This window comes from Emys orbicularis, chromosome 11 (assembly GCF_028017835.1).
Source record: "Emys orbicularis isolate rEmyOrb1 chromosome 11, rEmyOrb1.hap1, whole genome shotgun sequence".
Classification (NCBI taxonomy): domain Eukaryota; kingdom Metazoa; phylum Chordata; order Testudines; family Emydidae; genus Emys; species Emys orbicularis.
In genome coordinates this window covers 55,916,226-55,932,088 of record NC_088693.1, presented here as the reverse complement: position 1 = coordinate 55,932,088, position 15,863 = coordinate 55,916,226, and the positions used below count along the sequence as shown (strand labels likewise).

At 46.2% G+C, this 15,863-nt stretch overlaps 1 protein-coding gene across 1 annotated transcript in view; it reads right to left on the bottom strand.

The window, feature by feature from the left end:
• Positions 1-4,859, bottom strand: part of CCDC150 (coiled-coil domain containing 150) — a 45,518-nt gene extending 40,659 nt beyond the window's left edge. Inside the window, exons 1-5 of the mRNA XM_065413584.1 lie at positions 4,770-4,859; positions 4,359-4,544; positions 3,915-4,113; positions 3,610-3,788; positions 1,826-1,894 (exon numbers count right to left, since the gene is read on the bottom strand). Of these exons, the coding sequence (XP_065269656.1) occupies positions 1,826-1,894; positions 3,610-3,788; positions 3,915-4,113; positions 4,359-4,520 (609 nt within the window). The 5' untranslated portion in view covers positions 4,521-4,544; positions 4,770-4,859. The remainder of the gene's footprint in view (positions 1-1,825; positions 1,895-3,609; positions 3,789-3,914; positions 4,114-4,358; positions 4,545-4,769) is intronic.
• Positions 4,860-15,863: the final 11,004 nt, after the last annotated feature.

The window sequence follows — 15,863 nt, the reverse complement described above, 5'->3', positions numbered from 1 at the left end:
TGTCCCCAGGAAAAGCTAGGACCTAGGAGCGTTTCTCTTATCTCCAGGTGGTGTTGACAGAACATGTAGATTACTTTGAAGCCTGATTCGCTAAAGACATTTATATCAAGTTACTAATAAGGGGCCCATAATAAGAAGAGAATTCCTAGGGACAAACATTAATAAATTAGGCTATGAGAAGAGGCTTTTCTTCGGTTTGTTGCAGAGAAACCAGCACCAATTTGAAATGGGGCCTAGAACTGGGGCCTAGCTCCATGCTGGTCATGAGTACTGCCAAAATACTGAGTGTTAAACATGTGAGCTAGTGTATCTGGGAATTGATACTTCTGTTCCTCTGTGAACTATAAGAAGAGAGCATCAGATACACACTAAGAGAAATGTTTAAAGTTGTATAATGACTACTACTCTCTGAAGAAACTCCACATGATGCTTCAGATCTGTCATCCTCCAGTGAGTACAGCACAAGTACCTAAATGCATTGCTTATAACAAGGGCCATGTGTACTTCAGGGCAAGCTGAATCTGAATGTTACTGCAAGGCCTACAGCCTTTCTCCAGCATAGCAAACTGGAAGTTCTATTGCAAAGTCAACTATTTTTAAAAACAGAGGATTTTATTTAATAATTAAATGAAAGTGAGTGATAAAATCTCTGTACCAGACCAGTGGTCTGGGGAGATCTGGTCAGTTACACACAGTGATAACTTTACTTGTTTCCAGCTACTAAGAAACATTAAAAGAAGCTGAAAAGACATAGAAAAGGAATGCCAGGAAAGTAATTGTTGTCGTTGCTACAGAGAAACTTAATCATCAATTGACGGTGTTGTGTGTGATTGTGAATGGGAGGGGAGGTGGTCCACACCAGAAGTCAGAGAAGCCACTCATGTACACGTAAGTGTACTACTTACTTTGATACTCACTTTTATGATTAAGTTTTCAGTGTGACCTATGTTGACAGAGTATCCACATTGTATTTGTAGTTGGAGGTTTTGACAACTAGGACTTTAAGCTTCCAAGAACAGTGAGAGAAAGCACTTACTTTCATGAGGCACTTGTGTTTTTTTTAACTAAGGAGGGGATACATCTTCTCTTTCCCTCCCATTTTATGGAGCAAGGTGGGCTGGGGAGCTAGGGGGGCAGGAAATCCATTTTCCCAATGGAAGGAGCAATTTGCATGATCTCACCAACTGCTTCCATTACCCACCTCACATCCTTTCTGTTCCCTAAAGGATTACCACCACTGCAGCTTGCATATTGCATCAAGCATCCTTCTGGCCAAGACATGATCAGGACCCCTTTTAAGTCCTTCAGAACTGCTGCTCATTTGGCTTGAAAAAGTTATTAAATGACATAAGGGACATAACCCACACTCTCCAACAGGATTAGACTGCTTTTCAGAAGCTCACACCCTCCTTCATCAAGACAATAAGATGCCTCATGTCTGCACTCTATTTCTTTAATTAGTCCATAACAAGGTAAGTGCTACAACTTGTTCACTAGCTAGCAGACATTAAGTCACCAGTTCCATTTTTGGATGCAATAAAGTCATTCTCCATGATTGCAAGAAGCAGTTACATTGTAGGTTAAGGGTAAAACTGACTTCCACAGCATGGAACTCAGGTCTCTGTTAGTAACTTCAACTCACACATTTTTGTATCTTGCATGAAAGAAATTCTTAGGTTTGTAGATCGGGGCATGCTCAGCAGCCTTCTTTCAGATGTACATATTCCAGTCCTGGTTTTCATAGATTCATACCCAGATCACCATCCAGGCTTTTCCCCAAAAATTTATCACCTCACTCTTCCTTCTAACCTTCTTTTGCGCTTACCTCGTGAAGCCTATGGTTCATTATGTGTTTTGTTGTCCTCAGCTCCTCTGCTGCAATGGCTACATCTGTCTAAAAGAGGACAAAAAACAAACAAACACAATTTATGCCTCACAACTGCAGCAAAACTTTCAAAAGTATTTCAAAACCAGGCTGGCCAGTAACCCATTGGTATTGTTTTACATTACATGCCATGCTGAGACCTGGGTTTGATTCCTAGTTCTAGTCTGGTGCTCTAAAGCGACAACCACCTTGCATTGCTTTTCAGCAACCACTTAAGACAATTAAGAAGATGGGTAACAGATTCCAGAACAGTCCTCTTCAGTTGGAAGGATGGTGGCCTAGCTGTAGGACCCAGAGAGTATATGGGAAACATGGAGATGTGCTTAGCAATCCATGAGTTGGAGGTGGCAAGAACCCCAATTCTTGAGGGGTTTAAAAAAACAAAACCCAACCCTGTATTTTTAAAGTCCCACTCAATTTATCACCATCATTTATTGCTGGATCTAGAGAGATCCATTCACAAAGATGAGATTGTCTTTTTCTCCAACAAAAACGGCACCAGCCACACAATGTCATTTCTAATCACACACACCTAACCTCTGAGCACATCAAAGCAGAGTCTCATTTTCAAAGTTGGCAGTATTTAAAGACCAGTGCATTAATATTGGAATCAGTATAGACACTCTTCAAAAACTACAACTCTCAGCCCCAGTGTTCCCTTTAATTTTTCCCACCCATGTGCAGAATTAATTTTGTTATGTGCACCAATATGGAGGTGATGTGTGACACATTATCTTCATATTGATGCACATAAAAATTAATGTGGTGGGGGTGGGACCGAGGGGTTCAGCGTGTGGCAGGGGGCTGGGGCAGATGGTTGAGGTGCGGGGGGGGGGGGAAGGCTCTAGCTGGGGGTGCAGGCTCTGGGGTGGGGTCAGGGACGAGGGCTATGAGAGGGGGGGTTAGGGCTGGGGCAAAGGGTTGGGATGCGGGGGGGGGGGCTGCGGGCTCTGGGGTGGGGCCAGGGATGAGGGGTTTGGGGGTGCAGGCTGCCCTGGGGCTGCGGTGGGAGAGACTCCCCCCAGCCCCTCTCACCGCAGCAGCTTGGGGCTGCGGAAGAGGCGCCTCTCCCCGGCTGCAACAGCTCTGGCAAAGTGAGGCCAGGCCGAGGGAGGGGCTCCTCTCCCCCAGCCACGGTAAGTCCAGGCAGGTCGATGCTGGGGCCGGTGGGGAGGGGCGCCTCCAGAGGTGAAAGTGGGCCGGTACAGCGTACCGGTAAGAAGTGGCCGCTGGTATGGGCCCGTACACAGCTGATGTTAAAGCGCTGCCACCACATCCCAGGGCCACCAAGGGGGGGGGTTCAAAAGGGGCAGCTGCCCTGGAGCCCGACAATTTAAAAGGGCCCCGGGCTCCCGGCCGCCATCACTGCTACTGCAACAGCAGCCAGAGCCCTGGGTCCTTTAAATTGCCGCCGGAGCCCCAGGCAGCGCAGGCCAGGCAGCACTGAAGGGCTGGCTGGGGAAGGTTGACCCCCATCCCCGCCCCTTCCACCTGAGGCCCTGCCCCTTCCGGGGGCCCAGAGCCAGGCCTCCATACCTGTAAGACTTTTAAGTTACTTTCACCGCTGGGCGCCTCTCCCTGCCGCTGCAGGTCCGTGCTGGGGGAGAGACATCTCTCCCCGCTGTGGCCCTGCGCGGGGCTTAATAGGAAGCTGCGTGGTCGTGCAGCTTAGAGGGAACTTAGCTCAACACCCCACCATGCACACTCACAGCTAGCTCCTGTACCTTGGTTGCTGTGGCGATTTCCAAAGCAGCACTTAATCTTTGAACTTCTTCCTGTGCCTTTTCTACATCCTCTTTTGCCTCACTTAGCTGTTGGCGCAACTTCATTGCCTCTAGCTGTACAACCTTCAGTTCCTGCAGGTGTTCCTCCTGCATTGCGTTCATACGCTGCTCCAGATGGGCTGCCAGACAACAAGAGAGGATCAAAAATGGTCATTATAAAGAATACAGAAAAAATGCATCAGAAGGGCTGAAAGAGAATGAGGACATCTGCTACCAACACAAAAACCAGCTTTCTACTTCTGTACCTGTATGCTTGGGATTCAGCTCCATTTCAGTCTGCAACCGGAAGAGGTTTAGCTTCAAGGTCTGCACAACACTCTCCAACCGGCACATTCGATTCACTAGAGATTCACAGTTCTTCCATAGCATGTCACTTTCACCTACAAACGCTACCCTGGCCCGAACAGGGCTAACAGGCTGGTGGCTCCCAGGTGTCTCTAAGGGCTTTGAATGGAAGAGATCAAGGCTGAAAGAAGAGAACACGTGGCACTATTTATATCGTTTAAAAAAAAAACTTGTTTCATGCCGCTGGAATGTTTCTTGCTATGCCCGATGGCTGCAGCATGTGTCTCTGCCAGCAACTTCTACTCCCCAGAGAAGCCGAGAAACCAGCTCACTCAAACAAAAGTGGAACAAGCGGAGAAAAAGTTACTAACACAATACTGCGCGTTCCCCAGGGAGAGGAGGACCCGGTCCCAACCGTACCTCTGTCCGTTCACACCGAGCAGCTCCAGGTCTCTCGCCAGCGCGCTGGTCTGCTCTTCAACCACACTCATCCTCTGCTGGAGCACGGCGAAGGCTTCGGGCGCTGTGGCACTGACGCTCATGGGGGCGATGGTCGGCCTGGCCATAGCTGCCCCGCACCCAGCCGTTACCTGGGGGCGATGTGGCCATGTCACAGGGCGCCGGGCTGACCTGCCGCCCCAGGACGGGGCAGGCCCTTCGGTCACTCCCAGGCACGTTAACTGCGACCCCGCCGCCCCCAGGCCCAGCCGCCCGCCCCAGCCCCTCCCCCCCGCGGGAGCAGACGGGCCCCACGGGCACTGGGGGCTGCGCTCTATCTCTCCCCCCCCCCCCCCCCGGCCAGCGACACCCCTTACCCCGCTCGCTGACACTTCGCGGCCCCGTTTCCATGGAGCTCCTTCCCTGCTTCAAACCGACCCGCGGCTTTAGCGGACACCATCCTGCGCACGCGCCGCGAGCCCAACTCCCGATGCACTCTGGGATATGTAGTCCTTTCCGCTCCACCCGGACACGGAGCCAAACAGTGCCGGCCTGCCGGAGAGGCACCTGGGATTTTTTTTTTTTGCCGGAAGCGCATGTGCAATGAACCTCACCAGGGTGGAGCGGGTCATGCTGGGATATGTAGTTTCGGTCTCTCGCTATGCCAGCGTAGAGCAATGTGGGGCAGCCTGGTCTAGTGGTGAGAGCTGAGGGTTGGCAGTGCACTATGGGTTCTCGTTCTGTATGGCATTCAAGGTGACTTGATGCTTTAGTTTCCAGGTATTGTGAGTAATCCGATTGCCACAAAATTTAAATTGTTTTAAGCTCCAGCTCTTAGAGTGATATGAGTACACAAGAATCTCAGTGTTCATTTTTTTTAGTCTGTTTCTAGCCCTTTTGGGTGTAGAGAAAAAAACCTTGAACGTGTGGTTCCTAAAGGTTCAAAACCCAGAAGGGAAATAAAAAGGAAACAAAACATATCATGGATTTCCCCCCCAATCTATCTCACTGGGTTTTGGGAGGGCCAAACCTCACAGTTTTTGAATGCTGGGATTGGCAAAATTGGTACCATCTTTTTTGTCCCACCTCATAATCTGTCTCAGTTTCCCTCCTCATTCTGAAGGATGTCACTCATTTAGTCCCAAAGTTACCTGTCTTTCACAACAAAAAGGGGGGAGACACCTTATATGCTTATGAATGTGAATATGATGTAATTGGAATATACCTTATGCAAAAGGTCTCAAGGTATCATTACAAAGGTTATAACCTACTGAATATATTCATCCTATTTGTATGAATGTTTCATTCTTGTATCTGAAACGAGAATTATGAAGTATAACTCTGAGGTCCTACTGTAATTATGCAAAGTGTGGGCCATTAATGGTGGTTTAGAATCTTGATGGCTCCCACTGACTACAGGGGTGGCCAACCTGTGGCTCCGGAGCCACATGCAGCTCTTCAGAAGTTAATATGCGATTCCTTGTACAGTAACTCCTCACTTAAAGTCGTCCCAGTTAACGTTGTTTCATTGCTACGTTGCTGATCAATTAGGGAACATGCTCGTTTAAAGTTGTATAATGCTCCCTTCTAACGTCGTTTGGCAGCCGCCTGCTTTGTCTACTGCTTGCAGGAAGAGCAGCCCGTTGCAGCTAGCTGGTGGGGGCTTGGAATCAGGGTGGACCAGCAGCCCCCTATCAGCTCCCCTCTCCCCTAAGTTCCTTGTGCAGCAGCTGCCTGCAGTTCAGCTGTCCCCCTCCCCCCACTGCCATGTGCTGCTCCTGCCCTCTGCCTTGGAGCTGCTCCCCGAGACTCCTGCTTGCTGTGCCGCGGGGGGGTGGGGGGGAGGGTGGAGGGAAGGAAGAGGGGGGCTAATGTCAGGATGTCCCCCTCCCCCTAATCCTGCACCCTGCTTACCCCATTTTCCATAGAGCAGGGCTCAGGACGGAGGGAGCTTGCAGCAGCTGCAGTCTCAGCAAGCTGATCTAATTAACAATGCAGTGTACTTAAGGGAAATGCGCATATCTCCCTCCATTCCTGTTGCCTTGCAGAGTGAGAGAGTTAACCCTTGAGGGCTCAGCCAATTGCTAGTTCATCATTTAGCAGTAAGGGAAATATCCCACCCTCTGACTCCTCCACCTCAACCAAGCTTCACAATCATCATCACTGTGTACCAGTATTAAATTGTTTGTTTAAAACTTATACTGTGTGTGTGTGTGTGTGTGTTGTCTGGTGAAAAATTTTTCACTGGAACCTAACCCCCTCATTTACATTAATTCTTATGGGGAAATTGGATTCGCTTAACATCGTTTTGCTTAAAGTCGCATTTTTCAGGAACATAACTACAATGTTAAGTGAGGAGTTACTGTATAGGCACCGACTCCGGGGCTGGAGCTACTGGCACCAACTTTCCAATATGCCGGGGGGTGCACACTGCTCAACCGCTGGCTCTGCCACAAGCCCTGCCCCTACTCCACCCCTTCCTGCTCCCTCCCCTGAGCCTGCCGTGCCCTCGCTCCTCCCCCTCCCCCTCAGAGCCTCCTGGACGCTATGAAACAGCTGATTGGGAGGGAGGGGGAGGCACTGATCAGCGGGTCTGCCGGTGGGTGGGAGGCACTGGGATTGGGGTCGGGGGGAGCTGATGAGGGGCTGCTGACGTATTACTGTGGCTCTTTGGCAATGTACATTGGTAAATTCTGGCTCCTTCTCAGGCTCAGGTTGGCCACCCCTGGACTAGGACAATTGGTTGTAAATGGTTTATTTACCTGCAAGCCTTCCTGTGTATGTGTGGGCCAGCCCATGGGTAATGAAGAATGAGATCTTACAGTGACATGTGACCATATCACATGATACTGGAATCCATCTTAAATCTGGTACTTTTCGATTTAGAAAGAGGGGTGGGGACCGAGAGAGAGACAAAAGATTCCTGCCTTGTGCCAAAGCTATAAAAGGGGTTGAAACAGGACAAAGGGCTGCCAGTCATGAGAGAGCCCCTGTTTTTCACCTAAGATGTCTGCTGGAACTAACAAGGACTGTACCAGGGGAAAGGATTGGGCCCAGACTAGGAAGGAGTCTAGTCTGTGAAAGAAGCTTACTGGAACATCTCTGAGGGTGAGATATTATCTGTAATCAATTTCTTAATGTATTAGGCTTAGACTTTTGTGTTTTTGCTAACCCTTGCATAAAATATGGTCCGTGAACACAGCCTATCAATGTAGCAGCCGGTTGAAGTATCTATATATTTTTATTGATGAATCTCATTCAGTTTCTGTTAAGCTATCCAGAAGACTACACTACAAGAAATAGTTTGGTGTTTTGTATATATTTTTAATATAAGCATTTAAGTCAGTTTATATGGAGATTTATGTATCTCCTTCAGGCAAATTATTATCATGGGCCATGATAGTACAAGTTTGGGCACCATGAGACACCTGGTCTTCAACGTCCTTATTTATAAAATAGATGCAGTAGTCCTAATGAGATGGCTATGCATCTTATAATATCTTGCATAACTGCAAATGTTGGTTATGCACTAATATTGAAAAGAATAAAAAAAATTCAGTCAAATACTACAGAAATCATAAGTACAGAAATAAGAGTTGCAAATAGAGTACTTAAAAATCACATTCGTTGTTTTGAATTTGGAATCTAAACCTGTGGACAGTTCCTGTTAAATTTTTAATGGTAATTATTGGAGAGACAAATACTGCAAATGACTTCCTGCTTTCTGGCATAATACAAAAGAAGGCTTAAGTAGGATAACTATTAGTAATTGTTGTTCTAGTTTTTGTGTTAATGATTTCAATTTAAGATTCCATAAATGATATGATATTTGTAACAAATTGGCTAATAAGTTCAATTGTAACTTACAGCTGATACCATAAAATATTTTTGGGCTTAATATAGGCTTGGTCCATATTTGTAGGGAGGAAAACAAAATATACAGAATCAAATGTGGAATCCTCATAATTGGAGGTTAAACAAACATCTCTCAAGGATGGTCTAAGTATATCTAATCCTGCCTCAGTGCAAGGTTGGTGGGGGGAGGAGGAGGAGGAACTGGATGACCTCTCAGTCTGTTCCAGCCACGAATATTTCTATGATTCTATGAAAGTATGAGTAATACATTAAACTATACAGTTTTTCTTGTATACTGGATTGTTTTGGGCTTTATTTTAATACACGTTTTCTCTAGACATCTGTGCTATCCCAAAAAGGGATCATGATGACAGTTTGGTTGATTTGTGTTACCATGAATGGCAGCTATCAATAGACTTACATCTGCAGCTCTCTGTGGTTTCTGACAAGTTCTTTCAAATATTTCCCCATTCAGTGGTCCAGGGATTGCTTCATATCTAAAAACAGCACAAGACCTTCTTTTAATACCATATTTCATTCTACACAATAGAAACTGGATAAGAAGCACTGATTTTATAATTTGTTATCTTTATCACTACCTTCCACTATGATTGTGCTTTTACCCTTCGGAAGTAATATGAAAAAAACCAGATAGATTAATCTTAACATGAAAATTTACTAGAAGGCTTTTGCTAATTTAAGGCTTCTGGGCTAGATTCACAAAGGGATTTAGGCATTTTGACACAGAGTCACAACACCTAACTTTTAGGTGCCTAAAAAAATCATAGGAACAACATTGCAGTTCACAAAGCCTGTGTGAGTTGCCTAGGATCCTTACACAATGAATGGGGAGAGATAGGTGCCTGAGGATGTGATCAGCAAAAGTCAGCACCCTAGGTGAGAAGTCACCTAAGCTAACCAAAGGGCGATGCTGAAAACAGGGGTATGTCCTAATCCCTCCTCTGCTCATGGCGATAGGTGCCTCCTTGCAGCCTGGAGTTAAGTGCCTGTCTCTCCTAATGATTCATGTCTGGGAACCCCTCTCCAGGAGGCAGGTGGCTCATTCTTGTGAGAGTGAGCTAGGCAGGCACGGAACTACCCACAAAACAGCCAGAGGAGGAGGAGGTAGTAGCAGTGCCACCCACTTTGTAAATTTTAGTTCTGTGGTTAGAGCACTCATCTGGGATGGGTGACCAAGGATCTAGTCCCCCCTGCTCTACTGACTCTCTAGTTATTTATTAAAAATGGAACAGCTTCAAGAGGAGAGATTGAGGGAGCCCCACATCAGAATATCCCATAGCTCAGTGATTAGGGCACTCTCTTGAGAGATGGAAGACCCATGTTTAAATCCTTTCTCTTCCTCTGGCAGAGGGAGGAATTGAACCCCCGTCTCCCACAGCCCCGGTGACTGCTTTAACGACTGAAAGCCTGAGCTAAAAGTTGTAAGGTGGGCACCCCACCTCCCTTCCTGATTTTGAATGGAACCCAATCTGGTACACAGCCTTGAAGTACACTTAGGGGTTTCTTTAACTCTCTGCTCCTGGGGGAATTTTGTGTGTGTGTGTATTGTGTTACACACATACTTGCTGACAGGTATTTTGAAATAAATTACCAAAATAATTGAAACTGGCATGATTATATAGTGTTATTTTGAAAAATAAAATTTGCAGAATTTTAAAATATTGTGTGCAGAATCTTTATTTTGTGTGTGTGCAAAATTCCCCTTATACAGAAGAACAGCATATACCTGAGGTGTACATATAAAAAGAGCAACTGATATGTAGGTTAAATTGAAATTAGATCCTTTCATAAGTTGCTGTATGGGAACAATATTTGACAAAAGGTATCTCAGCCTGAAGGCACAGTATTAATTTTGTAATAAACAGATCAAACAGATTTCCAATTTAGTTTGCATTAAAAGAAATGATTGAGCAGAACTTGTTGTTCACATTCTTGATCTTCCTTTCAAAAACTGCTGTACAAGAGTAACGTCACATCAAAACAGCAGGAGTAAAAAGCATAAATCAACCTGTCTGTGGTGTTATCTATGTTAAACTTCTCAAAAGAAGAATCTGATCAAAGCACTTAACTGTGAGGACTGAGATGAAGCAGTCTGATGTACTTAGCAGCCCCAGATATCCTTGCACAATAGAGTTTCACTTCAGACTTTAAAAGTGCCTGAAACTGTGATTATTTATTTAAAATTGCTCTTCTGCACAGACAATGATGCAGGAGACAAGGCCCTGTGATAATAAAGGATTGTTTTCTTTAACTTGTGTTCTCAACATCAGTCTCCACTTGTGTACAAAGCCTATACAGTATCTACCTGTGCATCTGATAATCATCAGAGTTGCATGCTGCAGAGGGCAGTGCACAAAAAATTGTAAGCAGAGGCATATTGTAAACCAGGCTCTAAAAGTAATGCTAGATTGAGATCTGACTTCTCTAGGGAGACATTTTCATGCCTCTTCCCCTTCTTCCTCCCTCTCTGCCAAACACCTTGTCTCTTCACTTTGAACATTCTGTTTTTCTTGCATTCTCAGGCAAAAGTGCATATGATTCACTCTACATTCACAACAGATCACAAATTCTAAGGACGCTATTGTAAAAGCTGGAGACAAAAATGGTGGTTATCTAAGTTAATTTCCCTGGTAGGGCAACTTTGTTCTCAACAGTTTTCTTTTCTTTTCGTGGTTTGTGCAGTCCAGTTTTAAATGCCTCAAACAATGGGGCTTCTACTATTTCCTTTGGGAGACTATTTCACAGTCCAATAGATCTCATTGTCCAGAAGTGTTGCTTATACTTCCTTTTACTGTAATCACATTGCTCTTAGTTATACCATCCCTTACTATTCTAAACAATTCCTCTCCCTTCTTGTTTACATTTTTAATTTAATTGTAGGTAGTTATATCCTGTCCTTCTCATTATGTAGAAAAGCTTTACATATATACTCCTCTTAATCTTTCCTGCATATATAAAATCTTGTATTCTCTTAATATTTTTGTTGCTCTTTTCTAAATTCCCTTCAATTGGTCTACTCGTTTCTGTTATTTAAATGCCTAGAGCCGAACTCTGTATTCAAGGTGGAATCTTGACTGCTAACACCCTACAACTATTGTCTGTAAGGTTCTCTTCCTCTCAGCTCACCCAATTATTTGCCTGTTTAACCCGCTTTTGATAAAACAATCTTTGTAGTAAAGTCACTTCAGGGAACAAATGCCAGCACATAGTTCTAATGGCAAGTGGTATTTCTGCTCACTTGGGAGGTAGGAAAGAATTATGCCTCTTTTTTTTTTTTTTTTTTTTGTTAAGCTGGTAGGTGGAACATAAAATCTGCCAGACTGGATCAGTTTGTCCATCTAGTCTCACATGCTGCAATGGCAAATAACCGATACTTTGGAGAGAGTGATGCATGTTGTCAGTTATGAAATATTATAAAATCACTTTCCTAGCTTGTCTCTTTGACCATGTCACCCCTCTCTTTCCATCCTCCTACTGGCTTCCCCCTTCTCTACTGCATCAAACATAAGCTGCTTGTCTTCACTTTCAAGGCCCTGCACAGCCTAGGTCAATGGTTTTCAAACTGTGGGTCGCGACCCAGTACTGGGTCACAGAATGTAAGGCACTGGGTTGAGGTGGCTCTGGTCATCATCGCCAACTGGGCTGTTAAAAGTCCCGTCGGCGGTGCTGCCCGGCTAAGGCAGGCTAGTCCCTACCTGTTCTGACACCACGCTGTACCCCAGAAGCGGCCAGCAGCAGGTCTGGCTCCTAGGCGGGGGGGGCCATTGGGCTACACGTGCTGCCCCCACCTCGAGCACTCCCCACACTGGTTCTGAGGGCTTAATTAGGCCAGGTGAGCCCAATCAGACAATTAAACTGTGTGGAGGGAGCTAATTTGGAGAAGCTCACCTGTGAAGGAAGAAGAGGCCTGTATATAGCCCAGAAGCTCCAAGCAGAAGGGGACTGTAGGGAAGTCTGCTGCAGTCACTTCCTGGAGGACAGGAGGTGTGTTTGGAGGTTACAGAGGTAAGTAGCCTACAGCTACTTCTTGAGAGGAGGGAGCTGGGAGGCTGGCAAACACAGAGGTTTGGGAAGAAGCCAGCCAGCCAGGTAGGAAAGGCTCAGGGAAAGTGGCAGCAAGGTCTAGGAGGGGAGTAGACCTTGGCTGCTGATTAGAGGTCTGAGCTGGAATCTGGAGTAGGTGGGCCAGGGTTCTCCTATCGGCCGCTGAGGAAATGGCCCCAGCAGGGCAGTGAACTGGAAGACTGCTTGTGTCACTGCAGGAGTGGCTGAGTTAGGGCAGCAGGCATGAGGGCTGCCTGCCACTGTGGGTGAAAAGAGACTTTGAAAGAATACCCCAGAAGGGTAAACCATATGGTGACCTGGCTAGAGGGCCAAGTCATGAAGAGACAGTAGCAGCAACTCCTGGAGTGAGAGAGGGGCTGCAGACAGAGAGAGCAATGGAGATGCAACCACAGGAAGGGTTGTCAGCCTTGCAGAGCTAATCCCCACAGTGGCCAGGAGGAGGTGCCATCTAGTGGTGCATAGAGTGCCCTGTGACACTAAGAATAGTTGTAATCTAATGTAATTTTATGTCTTTTATCTATTATTTTATTGGAAGGTAGTTTGTAACATCATCATAATCTCTAGGATAACCAATTCTGATGTTGCAGTGAGGAGTAAGTGTAACCCATACACCTCCGGGGTGTGGTATTCTGTCCCATCTAGTGGCACCGAGACCACTTCGAGAGAGAGATAAAATGAGTCTGCTCTACGGCCTTAGCTAAGAGCCAGTTGGCTTTTCGCTCATGCGGTAGAGGCTCATGCACTAAAGCTCCAGAGGTCCCCAGGTCTGTTGGGGTTGCATAAGCAGTAGGAGCAGAGAAACTCAACAACATCATATGCTTTACTTACATCTTGTCTGCAGGCAAGTATCTCTAATAAAAAGGGGAAGAAAAATACAGAAATATTTGTCTAAATGGAATCTTCTTCAAAGCTTTAATTGTGACAGCAGCGGGTAGGTCTTTAAGTTAGTCAGACTTCCCCCTACTTTCTGAGGGACACACTGAGACCACCTAATAGCTTCTTCTCTCGTCCTTCCTGTTGCAGTCTCTCGAATCTTTTTCCTCCACCACTATGGAGCCCAATTACAAAACGTAGACCCACCCCCTTCCTACGACCCTGAACTTTGAGTTTGTGAAAGTATACAAATCCAGACCTGAATTTCACAGATGTGCTTATCTTTACAATAGACCGGGGGTGGGCAAACTTTTGGGTCCGAGGGCCACATCGGGGATTAGAAATTGTATGGTGGGCCATGAACGGTCACAAAATTGGGGTTGGGGAGCGGGTGTGGGCTCTGGGGATGAGAGGTTTGGGGTGCAGGAGGGTGCTCCAGGCTGGGTTCGAGGGGTGTAGACAGCAGGAAGGGGATCAGGGCTGGGGCAGAAGGTTGGGGCGTGGGGAGAGGCTCAGGGGGTGCAGGTTCCGAGCAGCACTTACCTCAAGTGGCTCCCGGAAGCAGTGGTATGTTCTTGCTCCAGCTCCTACATGGAGGCGTGGCCAGGCAGCTCTGCACGCTGCCCCATCCGCAGGCACCACCCCTGCAGCTCCCATTGGAGCACATAGGAGCTGGAGTGGGGCCATGCCGCGGCTTCCGGGAGCCATGTGGTACGGCCCCCGACCCAGCGCCCCAGCCGGAGCGGGGGCCAGCTTAAAACGGCTCAGGCCGTAGTTTGCCCACCCCTGAAATAGACCCATATTAAAACTCCAGATCTGAACAATAGCAGACATTGAGGTGTTTGAAATCTGGATCTGAATGTTGCAGCGTGGGCTTACCTTTTACTTTTTAGGCACATAAGAAATCTCCAGTTTAAATTTGCCATAATGTGGCTTTGTTTCCCCCCCCCCTTGTTTTTTGTTTTAATATGAAACTTAAATGTTTGAAACTGAACATTCTGTATAGGTCATGTATGACGTTCTTCCTTTCAAGGATAATAGCACTCCTTGTGTTAGTTATTTGGGGGAAATGTGTGTCAGCCTCTTCCCCTCTGCTTTGCAGACACACCCAATGAGGCTCTTCCCAGACCTCACATCTTAAGAAATTTTCCTATAGTGCAAATTAATAGTTGTTACATCCAAGTAAACACAGGAAGTGTGTGTGGGGGGGTTGTTATAGAGGAGAGCATAGACCATGGAGTTACACAATGGAAGACAGACTTGCTTAGCTGAAGTATGCTCTTCAGGACATCCAAACTAATCCACTAGAATGTCTTGTCCAATCTAATGTTTTTTAAAATCCATTCCTATAAGCACATATTAATTGACAATGTTTTCAACAGTGTTTTAAGATTGCTATGGTCAATATATTTGATTTAGCAAAATGCTGAGATCAAGGAATTTCCCAGTGAATAGCCAACAATTTCTGTCCAAAATATGGTAACTTTATAAGAAAATAAGGTAATTAATTAGCACTCTGTTTATAGCAAACTAATGCATTCAGTCACTCCAGGAAGAAATCCAATTAAAAAAAACCTACTTAAGTGGTATATTGATTTCAAATAACCCTTTGTCTAGATCAGGGGTCGGCAACGTTCGGCACGCGGCTCGCCAGGGTGCTTACCCTGGCGGGCCGGGCCAGTTTTATTTACCTGCTGACGCGGCAGGTTCGGCCGATCGCGGCCCCCACTGGCCGCGGTTCGCCGTCCTGGGCCAATGGGGGCGGCGGGAAGCTGCGGCCAGCACATCGCTCGCCCGCGCCGCTTCTCGCCACCCCCATTGGCCCGGGACGGCGAACCGCAGCCAGTGGGGGCCGCGATCGGCCGAACCTGCCGCGTCAGCAGGTAAATAAAACTGGCCCGGCCCGCCAGGGTGCTTACCCTGGCGAGCCGCGTGCCGAATGTTGCCGACCCCTGGTCTAGATCTTGGAAGCCAATTAGGCTACAGGGCACCTGACCAAGGGCAATCAATATCAAAGAAATGTGCCTTCATTCAAACAGCTGTCTGTCTTCTGTCTGACCAGTCTACAAAGTATGGGACCTATCCTTCTCCCATTGAAGTAAATTGAGAATCTCCCGTTGATTTCAGTGACAGTAGGTTTCAGCCCTATGCATTATTTCTATTCATGATACTCAATTTCTTCTGCAGGTAGTTGAGAATCTCAGTGCAAGTATTTCACTTTTTTTAACCTATGCGTATAATACTGAGAGATTTAGAAAGGCAAACTATTAATTTCCATTATTAATGGTATTCCAGTGTACCTCCACAGATTTAATTAGGGTTACTCCTGCTTTACACTGGTACAGGTGATATCAGAATTGGCCTCTATATCGTTATTTCCGAGACAATAACATAACTTGGTACCTTTAGTATAATATAATCCTTATTCTAATCAGGATCCATTTTACTACCATACTTCCACATCATTTAAACAAACTATCTGTCCCATTTTACTGTCACAGTAAAAGGGAATAGCTTTTGCGATTCAACCACTCAACCAGATCTCTTTGGAAGTTTATTGTTAAATGGCACATCTGAACTATTGTGGCTAATAAGGTCAGCTAGCAACTCCTTTACTACTAAATTGACCATGGGCCAGCTGCTTTAATTAGCATAGC